Consider the following 11,155-nt stretch of genomic DNA (forward strand, 5'->3'; position numbering starts at 1 on the left):
GGTCAATATAATTTGGCTTTTTTACAAGAAAATCTTTTTAATACTAAAGTGAAAACAGATTTCTACAAATTAATGTCCATAAAATAAAAATATGCAATATAAAATAAGTGGCTGCATAAATATTCAGCTTCTTCTAGTCAGTATTTAGTGGAGTCACCTTTGGTTCAACCACAGCACTGAGTCTGTGTGGATAGGTCTCAATCAGGCTCAAACATCTGACTCTGCTGTTTAACTCCATTCTTCTTTGCTAAACTGCTCAAGCTCTGTCAGGCTACACAGGGATCAGGTGTAAACAGCCCTTTTCAAATCCAGCTACAAATTCTCTATCAGATTGAGGTCTGGGCTTTGACTTGTCCACTCCAGAACATTCACCTTTTGTCTTTAAACTATTTCTGTGTAGCTTTCTCTAAATGCTTCGGCTCATTGTCTTACTGGAAAATAAATCTTTTCCACAGTCGTAGCTCTCAGTCAGACTGAATAAGATTGTCCTCCAGGATTATCTGATATTTTGCTGCGTTCATTTAACCCTCTACCTTTACAAGCCTCCCAGAGCCGGCTGCTTAAAAGCATCCCCACAGCATGATGCTGGCACCAGCGTGCTTCACAGTGGGGATGGTGTGCTTGTGGTGCTGTGCAGTTTTTGGCGTCTTGTCTGATGGTCAAAAAAGCTCCGTATGAATGTGTCAGAATGTAAACAAACATCTTCTTCAAGTAATTGTTTTTTAAAATTGGGGTCCACACTATGATGGCTCTGAAAGTCAGCCATACGAACTATTAATGAATGCATAAAAGGAGAAAATATTTCATTATGCATATTCAGCTATTTCAAAAATTTTTTTTAAAAAAGGAGAAGATCATTTCAAAATCAATCTTTCTGGATATCCAGTAAACTGAAGGCTAAAAAGCAAAAGTTTGCGCATATATGGAGACCTGCAGTTTCCTTTGATTTATAATCAAAATGTGTAAACATTGCATTTTTTTAAACCCCCCAGCTCTACTGTGAGATAATTTTCTCTCTTTTTAAAAACTTTAAATGAAACTAAACACAGAGAGGAAGTAGATAAGCATGGCTCGGTTCAGCGTCTCTGATTTTTGTGTCACAGGTGGTGGCGATCGACGTGGACATGGCGTTCTTCGAGCCCAAGATGAGGGACATCCTGGACCAGAACTGCAGCAGCGACGACGACTGTAACTTCTTCGACTGTTCGTCCAGGTGTATCCTGAACAAACGCAGGTGCAGCCCCCGCCGATGGAACAGCAACCTGCAGGTAAGTGGAGTGGGAGATGGAGGTACGGTGATGATCTGATGTGTAACCGAGAACTTCAGGAAAATAAAACACGGCCATAATTCACGTAAAGGAAAATTTACAATATTTTATTAATGAATTAAAGCTTCGCACCCACAAAAAAGAATAGTAAATCCTTTAGGACTGAATTAAATCTATATTAAAATGTGCTTTTTTTTTAAAATTTAGAATAGAATATAAATATTAATTTCTGTTGTGCAAAAAATGAGCAGGACTTCAGGACATCAAAATGTTAGTAAAAAAAAATTTTTTTTTCTTACTTTTTTTTTTAAGTAAAAATGATAAGGTCAGATCCTCAGGGTTTAATATATTCTCTGTTCAGCTCAGAAGACTCTCTCTAAATGACCCCCCCCCCCCCACACACACACACACACCCACACACACACACCCACACACACATACAATTTTTGTTGTAAAATGTCTTTAGTTAAAATGCGTATTCTAAATAAGAGTTTTACATGAATTAACCACCATTATTTGGTGTGAGCATGTCAGCACTTAAAAAAGAAAAAATTGAAAAACAGCAACATTAAGATTATAATTCATGTCTTTTATTGATTTTCATTCTCTTTTTATGTCATATTTGTTTAAAATGTGTCACAAAATATTCAGTAGTTTTAAAGTCCCTTTTTCAGTTTTATCTGGGAAAATTAAAGGGAGAAATGATTTTCACTTTCATTTCTATATATTTTTTTTCTCTTTTTTTTGCACAGCCCTGTTCACACCAATAAATAGATATTTATACAAAAACCAGAGGAGCTAACAGTGAAGTTCTTCCTTTCCACTTTAAAGTTATAATTTCTTTTTCTTTTCCATTTCTGAGTTTATTTCATCTTTGTGGTTCTGCAGAGCAGCGTTTCTCTACATTCTCTTATCAGCTGACCTAAAACTGAAAAAGTGAATGGAGGCCTCTTCACATCCAGGCCGCTGTGAGAGAATCGGTCTCTCCTGACAAAAGAAAAAGACTCCCCCCCCTCTGAAGTTTGGCCCGTACGCTCTCCTAACGTTTAAGTGTGAGTTCAGACGGAGCCGTGAGTGGAATGATAATGACCGATCTGAGGAGAGAGAAGGCTTTTATGTCAGGTCTTTAAACCTGGAAAGGACAAAAATCATTAAATTAATTTTTATCTTTAATTTCTGAAGATGAAAGTGTTTATCTAATGTTCAAAGAAAAAAAATATCAGCTCAAACTTTACATCCTCATATCTTTTAAGATCTAAAAAGAGGAAGGTTTATATTTAGCCTCATTAATCCTCCTCATCTTTGGTGAAAACTTTTTATTATAAATATTCAAATATGACTAATTAAGGTTCTTTATGCCTGGGCCCTTTTAGCCTTTACACAGCTGAAACTTCCCCTTTAACACACTAAATACATGACTACATTTCTACAGATAAATTAGGAATAAAAAAATCTCGACATATTTCCCTTTAAATATATTATTGTACAGCTTTATTTTTTATGTGTTGCTTTTCATTTAATACTTTAAATACAGTCCTTTTTATCTGCTTTTCTCTCTTTTGGGTTCTTGTGTCTTCTTTTTAAATCTCTTTGCTTCTCTCAGTCTTTAAATGCTGATTCAGGCTTCTGTTCCCTGTGTTCTTATGGGTTCTTAGACGTCTTCCCTGGGTTCTGATGTTTTACAGGTTGGGTTTTGGTCCTTCTGTGTTGTTGTTCTTTGCACATTCATCAAAGTGCTTGGTGAACCCCTCTTCTCTAAAGTGCTGCACAAATAAGTTTACATCATAAAAATAATTATTATTTGTTGTCAGGTATGTTTTTTGATAATTGCTCTGTGGAGCTCTTTAAGAATCTGTAGAAAGGTGCTTCGCAAAAGAAACAAATATAGAAAAAATAGATTTTTTTGCACTTTTTACACTAATATGTGAAATATTTTAAAGCCATGTATACCAGTTAAATTTATTGTCCTGATAAGAATCATGTATATATTTTAATTTGGACTTCAATGTCCCTGAATGTGAGCTCTCTTTCATGTTGACTGTGATACTGAACTAAAAACATTTAAAACTCAAAGTCTTCAATCGGTCAAGGTTGGTTCACACAAATCTAAAAGGACAGGCTGCAGAATCTACTTGGGCAGGCAAAGAGACGAGGTCAGAATAAAAAAGAGGAAAAAGAGGGAGGAAAGGATCGGGGGAGACAATCAGACACAGGTGAAACTCATGAGGTAATCACAGACACAGGAGACAGGTAGGGACGGGCAGGAAGTGGAAAGAGACACAAGGCAAGTAGAGCAGAAACAACCTGTTGACACTAGTCAGCGACACCCAGCCGATAAGGTAAACAGAAGCTGGGGGGTGTTCATGTAGTGAAGAGCCGCTTTCAAGACTCAAATAAAGGAATGTAGGATTTAAAATTTACTGTCACTCAGCAAAGCCATCCAAGGCACGCTGCAGGTTTTGTAAAAATTAAAATGCCTTTATTTGGCATGGAACAAAACAAAGTTTCCAAAGGGAACATGTGTGTGACACTGTTTCTACCCTACTGTCTTTAAATTCATGAGGGAGGGGATGCTTGATACCTCTGAACACAGGTGTATCATTTAACTTAAAATTATATTTCTGTTAATAAACTAAGAGTTTGTACAAAATCAAAAAGTAAAAACGCTCTCACAGGGAATTTTAATGATCAATACTTCTGCTTCTTTATCTAAATCTTAATCTAATCTAAAATCAAACATTTCTGGCATATTTTTTTTCCAGACACAGTGTTTTCAATCATCCAAAAAACATGGAGAGTTTTGCATTCTCTTTGAACAACCACCCTCAAATAATGAGACATGGAAAAATTATGTCTAAATTTTTTAAATATTTTTTTCTTTATTTAATAAAAGATTTATTTTTTTTACCTGAAAGGAGATTAAAATTTGATATTCCCCAATTTTCTCTGTTGTTCTGAACATTATTTAAGGTTAGAAGACATTACCTCAATTTTAAAAAAACACAGTTAGAAAAAAATAAAATGGAAAAACTACGGTCATGCTTAGAAGAATAACAACCATGATGACTGTTTTAGTCCTGTGCTTGTTTTCTGGCGTGTTATTTGTTATTTTATTGTCTGCATCTTGTGTGCCCTTTTTTCAGTGATTCAAATAAAATCTATAAAATAAAATGCAAGATTTGAAAATAATCATAAAATCTAAAATATGTAAAAGAATCAGCTTTATTGGCCCAGTATTTTTATAGAACAAGGAATTTACTTCGGCTTGCTTTGCTGTCAATTTACAGGCAATAGAAGTTAATTATAAGAATTATTAAAACTGATAAAAGTTTAAAATTAAGATTGCTCTTCTTAGGCATTTTATTAAGTCTATGAATTCATGGTGTGGTTGCATGGTTTTCAAAAGGTGCTAGAATACAAGGCATGTGTTTAAAATACATGAAAAAACACAATTTAATGTCAACATCAAATCTAAAAGTTAAGTCTATTCAGCAGTTCAATGCAGCCATAAATGCATTTATGCAGAAGCAGAATAATATCTTTTCAAATCCTTTTAAGTGTAATGGCAGATATTTAAAGTCATTGCATCACAAGTTCCTATTATTTTTAGTTTAATAGTAGTAATGTAAATAATAGTAATAGTAATAGTAATAATTCTATAACTAAAGATATATTATGCAAGAGCATTTAAATTCATCCATGATCTTCACTGGTCATCCACTTCAGGGTCAGGCCCAGGATACCAGCTGTCACTTCGCAAGAGACGGCATACCTCCTGGACTATTTCTAGTCAGTCACAGGGCTAACAAACCTTCATGATCACATGTGCACCTATGGTCAATTTAAAGTCACTTATTTACCCAACACGCATGGTTTTGGAGCACCCAGAAAACCCTCGACGGATTTTGGGGGAGAGGCCAAGAGCTGGGGACCTTCTCACTTTGAGGCGCACGACCCCTTAACCACCATGCAGCCTCTTAATAATAATAATAATAACAACAACAACAACAACAACAACAACAATAATAATAATAATAATAATAATAATAATAATAATAATAATAATTATGATAATAATAATAATAATAATAACGATAATAATAATGATAATAATGATAATAATAATAATAATAATAATAATAATAATAATAATAATAATAATAATAACGGCAATAATAATAATAATAACGATAATAATAATAATAATAATAATAATAATAATAATTATAACGATAATAATAATAATAATAATAATAATAATAATAATAACGGTAATAATAATAATAATTATAATTATAATAATAATAATAATTAGAGTCGAGGTAGAAGAATGGGAAATGTCGAGCACACAAAGTCTAGACCGCTGTCACCATCATCATTGTCCTCACCATGATAAGAGCCAGACAGACTCTCATCACCCTGCCGGCTCCTGTATCACATGTCACATGAAACGGGACACCTGCATTCACCTGAAAACACACATGAGAACCTGAGATGGAGGGAAAATGTTTTTCTGCAGGTGATGACAGGATGTGATGCAAAAACATCTGAGAAAAAAGATAAAGACGATGAAAAGTTATGCAAGGAAACTGAGGCGGAGCAGATTTGTTATGGAAGGGAGAGATCCACAGAATATGTGTTAAAGACAACAGAAATAGGAGGGACTGACTTAATTTTGAGGAGAAGCAGTAGAGGGACAACACATTTCACATGCATTAAGATTAAAAAAGAAAAAGAAATAAGAAAATACATTGAAAAATTCAAATCAAATATGTAGACACTGGTAAAATTGGGGGAAAATGTGAAACACATGAAGAAACTAGAGTTAATTATTTAAAGAAAATGCCAAATAATATGAAATTAAAATAAAAAAAACAATAAAGGGGATGTAGAAAATATAGAATATGAAATAGATGGCAAAATAAATGAAAACTACAAAATAACAGAAAGAGGCCGGAAAGATGATGTGGAAAGTACAAACGAAGGATAAAGTAGTGACAAAGAGTTTTAAACCAGTTAAGTAGATAAATGCATGTAGATGGAGGAAAACATAAAAAATAAAGAGAAAATAGAGAAAAAAATCAAATATAAATGACAAAGAGAAGATCAACAACAGGTCAAATGTTGAACAAAGAGAGACGAACAAAGGAAACGTTAGACGAGTGCAGAGGACTGGACACCAGATAGAAGGTGCTGATGGCACAGTGATGACATGCTGCCCTCTCATTGGTCGATTTGGGACTCATTAGATGACCTCTGATGGCTCTCTACCTGTCAATCACCTGAGAGGAGAAAGGAGGTATTGTTTTTCTAACTGCATGTCTGCTTGGGTTTAGCCAGGTTGTGGGGATGCTGCTGCACTGCCAGGTATCATGGACTCACCCTGGGGACAAAAACTCACAACGCAATCCTAAAAACCAGACTGTTAGTGTATATTTGATAGAAAGGGCAGGGTGTCATCTGCATAACGGCAAAGCAAAAGAGGTTTATGTCCAGGATTTGCAAAGACAGACACCTTGCAGCAGACAAGTTCCTTCGTTCCACATCTTTTAGTTCATTGAAAGAAAAACTGACATGATAAGTGACATCTTCAGTCCTGCAAAGAAGTACTTACCTCTCCCTGATTTCTTATTTTTTTGTGCCTTGTGTCACACTTACATGTCAAACTCATTAAAATATCAGACAAAGACAACCTAAATACAAAATCAGTTTTAAATGATTTCATTTATTAAGGGAATAAAGCATCCAGACCTACCTGGCCCTAAACCTAATAACTGGTTGTGCCACCCTTGGCAGCAACAACTGAAGCAAATGTTTGTTATATCTGGCAACGAGGCTTTCACATCATTGTGTAGGAATGTTGTCCCATTCTTCTCTGCAGATTTGTTTGAGTTCAGTCACATAGGAGGGTTTTCCAGCATCAACGGCCTGTTTAAGGCCTGTGTAAGTCCAGACTTTGACTAGGCCACTCTAAAACCTTCATTTCGTTTTTTTAGCCAGTTCGGAGGTAGACTTGCTGGTGTGTTTGGGATCATTGTCCATTACATGTCCCCATGTTGGACCGTTGGTCTGATGTTGTAATGATGAAATGCTGTGTCAGTTTTACTCCAGATATGAGACAGTGCAACTGAATGCTGGAAAAGTAAGTGGTACCAATGGAAAACAGATGAGGGTGCATTTTGCAGCTTATCAGGTTTATTGTCAGCTGGTCAGGTACATGACTGGGTATAAAAGGAGAATTTTAGAGAGGCAGAGTCTCTCAGAAGTAGAGATGGGCAGAGATTCACCAATCTGTGAAAAACTAGGTCTAGAAATTGTGGAACAATTTCAGAAAAAAATGTTCCTCAATGTGAAATTGTGAATATCCCACCATCTACAGTTCATAACATCATCAAAAGATTCAGAGAATCTGGAGAAATCTCTGTGAGCAAAGGACAAGGCTGAGGGTCCCTCAGGGGCTATTGCATTAAAAACAGGCATGATGCTGTACTGAAATCACTGCATGGGCTCAGGAACACTTCCAGAAATCATTGTCTGTCAACACAGTTGGCCATGCCATCTGCTAATGACAATTAAAGCTAGATCATGGACAGACAAAGCCATAGGTGAACAGGATCCAGAAACACTGCCGTCTTCTCTGGGATAAAGCTCATTTAAAATGGACTGAGGCAACATGGAAAACTGCTCTGTGGTCAAAATTATCAAAATGTGAATTTCTTGATGGAAACCACAGGCATCATGTCCTGAGGATTAAAGGGAAGAGGGACCATCCAGCTTGTTGTCCTGACACAGTTCTAAAGCCTGCATCTCTGATGGTATAGGGTTGCATTAGTGTCTGTGGCATAGGCAGCTTACACATCTGGAAAGACACTATCAATGCTGAGAAGTAGAGAGAGGTTTCAGAGCAACATTTGCTCCCATCCAGAGAACGTCTCTTTCAGGGAAGGTCTTGACTCTTTTTAGCAAGACAATGCTAAACAGCAAACCACATCCATCACAACAGCATGGCTTCACAGTAGAGTCACTCTTCAGCTTTTTCTGGGTATCTGTAAACATATCTTCCTTTTTTCCTTTCCAATTCCGATCTATCAGTCTTTCATCATCATCTCTCTTCTCTTCAAATCCACTCACCATCTTTCTCCTCTTTCTCTGTAGGTGATCTGTGAGAAGATCTTCAGACCGTGGTTTTCTCCAACGCTACTGGGGGCCAAAGCAGGACTCCCACTGCAGGTAGGAAGAGTTTTAATGAAGGTCTTAGTTTGAAACTGTGCCTTTGAGTGCAGTTGGCTTCTTTGTTTTCATTTATTAATTTCACATGAGTTGAATTTCTTCTAATGAGAGCTGGAGCTCATATAAGGATCCAGTATTGGCCAAAAACTTCTGGGACAGAATTCGGTCTCTGGACCAAGGCTGAGAGGAACCCAGGTTTTTATCTTTTGTGGATCTTATTTGCTGTTTTTAATCACCTTTTACATGTTTTGTTAAAATTTTTCGATTGTGTTTCTTTTTTTCGCTTTGTCAATGTATTTTAATGTCCTGTGTGAAGCACTTTAAATTGCCTTGTTGCTGAAATGTGCTATACAAATAAACTTGCCTTGCCTTGCCTAATGGGATTTTACTTCATTTAAAGTCAAATAAATGGAAGAGCTTGCAAAGCCAAACTGGTGTCTCATTTTTGCACAGGTGGAGCTTCAGCGGGCGGTGCAGGAGTGCACAGAAACAGAAGGCGGCGGGGACGACAAAGAGGAGGATGGGGGAGGAGGAGGAGGAGAGGCAGAGAAGGGCAGAGGTGTCCATCAGCGTCTCCTCAACATCCTGACTCGACTCCTCCAGGAAGGAGCAGCGTCAGAGGAGGAGGAAGCGTCCTGGGAGGGGAAAAGCCACGTCCACACAGCACTGAACTTCTGACGAGGTGAAATAAAGACTGTTAGAGACCTATGACAGGAAGACACCTTCACAGATGGACTGATACTTTTGTTATATGTTCATACATTTCTACATGGGTTATTTCTTCACCCAAAAAAACAGAGGTGATAGGTAAACAAGACTTGTTTACAGGCTCATTGAAGGAAAAGGGTCAGTGCAGTGGACCCAGAGCTGCAGTCTGAGCCGAAGCAGACCAGTTTCCATGTCTACAAGGATCTGGATTTCTAGTTAACTTTGGAGAAATACTTCTGATTGCATCTGGTCAAACATGGATGGAATAACACTGGGACTTCCATCCCACATGCTTTAGGGTCTGTTTTTTCAGGTCAGGACTTGCACTCCATTGTTAAAGAAAGCAGCTTCTTCCTCTCTTTAGTCCTCTTATGTGCACAAATCCAGTTTTGTAAAAGAACAAAGAACTCGACTGACCTGCACAGACCCTCAACAGCAGACTCATCCAACAACTTCTGGAGGGAACTGGAACAAGAGCCAGACTTTCAAGACCTTGTGTATTAACATCTGTTCTATTTGTTTGGGTAGAATTTGGGCATCAGGCAAACACACTTCTGGATATAAAAGTTGAAATTTTTGTGATTTTGCAGAGGAATCTCTGTTGATTTTGTGACGTCTAATCTTAGGATCGCAGACTTGAGTTCTGAGTCAGAGCACTGAGAGATGCCTTATTTTTCTTCTCTTTAGAGGAGTTAAATTTGGATCCAGTGTCGAGGATCTTCATGTTATCAATCCTCCTGGTCTCAATGAGATTAAAAACCTTATTTTGTTTGAAATTGATTTAAAACTTGTGAATGTGGTGTAAATAATAACCGCTGATGTTTTTGATTTAAAGAAAAAATTACCATCCACTTTTAGGCTTTTAAGAGTGGTTTAACTGTGTTTTTTTTTTTTTTTTCAATTTTGGTTTCAAAAGAGACTCTGAATTGAATAATTAGTGATTAAAGAATCTGTTAGGTCCTGTCAGAGACGGTAATGGAACAATGAAACATAACGTAGCAAGAAAAATGTAACAGAAACTCATCATGTAACAGCTGGTCAATAATGTGACAAAAATGCTGCTCTTGATACTTTATGAAGCAGCTAATATTTTTCTCCTAATAATTAAGAGTTTTATCACATCATAGAGTGAGTCAGTAATTTATGCATTAACATGATAATTGCAACAGAGTGTTGTTTGCACTTACAGCACTCTTTCAGTAGTTTAACTTTAATTTCAGACTAAAATGTGTGCACAGCCCCGGTGGTCTCTTAGCCAGAATAAAGGCCTCTGAACTTAGTGAGGTGTTATCTGAGTGATTGCATCCCCTTCTCATGCAGTCTCTGAAGGATACTGAAGAAAACTGCCTGATCCCGACCAGAGCTCTTCTTTTATTTTTTTATTTCTTTGGAGTGTACTGGTTCATTTTTGTGTTCATGTCTGGATCACACAGATGCTGTGATTCTCTGATGTGTGGTGACTGAGTGGTCCCTTGAGACCCAGACCTCTGTAAAAACTAAATCTAATTTCTCATGTACAGTTCTGTTGAATAATAAAATGTATGATGATGTGAAGCTAGCAGCTGTTGGGTGTTTGTCTTGGCAAAAATTAGTTAAAAGTTGCAAAAATGGCAATAAAATTGGATAAGAATGGCTAAAATTGGTTTAAAATGTCAAGAATGAGCAGAAAAAAGGGGAAAAGCTGTTAAAGTGGCATAAAGGGTTAAACCTGCCAAAATCGGGAAAGAAAGTGGCACAAAAAACACCTGGCTAGAGTAGTGAACAGGTGTTACGCAGCACCCAAAATAAGTTAAAAGTAGGATAAATGGATGCAAAGGGGAAAAAATGGGTTAAAAGAAAGACAAATTGGATAGAGTGGCAAAAATGGGTTAAGAAAGGCAGAAAGTGCCAAAAATGGGTAGTAAAATGGTGAGAAGCAGTTAAAAAGTGGCAAAAATGGATTACAACAA

General features: G+C 36.8%; 1 protein-coding gene across 3 annotated transcripts in view; it reads left to right on the forward strand.

Annotated features, from left to right (window-relative positions):
- Positions 1 to 10,712, forward strand: part of dipk1c (divergent protein kinase domain 1C) — a 60,366-nt gene extending 49,654 nt beyond the window's left edge. For 2 of the 3 annotated variants that reach the window (XM_041814556.1, XM_041814557.1), the window contains exons 8-10: positions 1,104 to 1,268; positions 8,424 to 8,498; positions 8,952 to 10,712. In XM_041814556.1, the coding sequence (XP_041670490.1) occupies positions 1,104 to 1,268; positions 8,424 to 8,498; positions 8,952 to 9,176 (465 nt within the window). In that variant the 3' untranslated portion in view covers positions 9,177 to 10,712. Of the gene's footprint in view, positions 1 to 1,103; positions 1,269 to 8,423; positions 8,499 to 8,609; positions 8,649 to 8,951 lie in introns of those variants that run through there. The other variant, XM_041814558.1, reaches the window with a different exon arrangement.
- Positions 10,713 to 11,155: the final 443 nt, after the last annotated feature.

The sequence above is a fragment of the Cheilinus undulatus genome, linkage group 19 (genome assembly GCF_018320785.1).
Source record: "Cheilinus undulatus linkage group 19, ASM1832078v1, whole genome shotgun sequence".
In the NCBI taxonomy this organism is placed as follows: domain Eukaryota; kingdom Metazoa; phylum Chordata; class Actinopteri; order Labriformes; family Labridae; genus Cheilinus; species Cheilinus undulatus.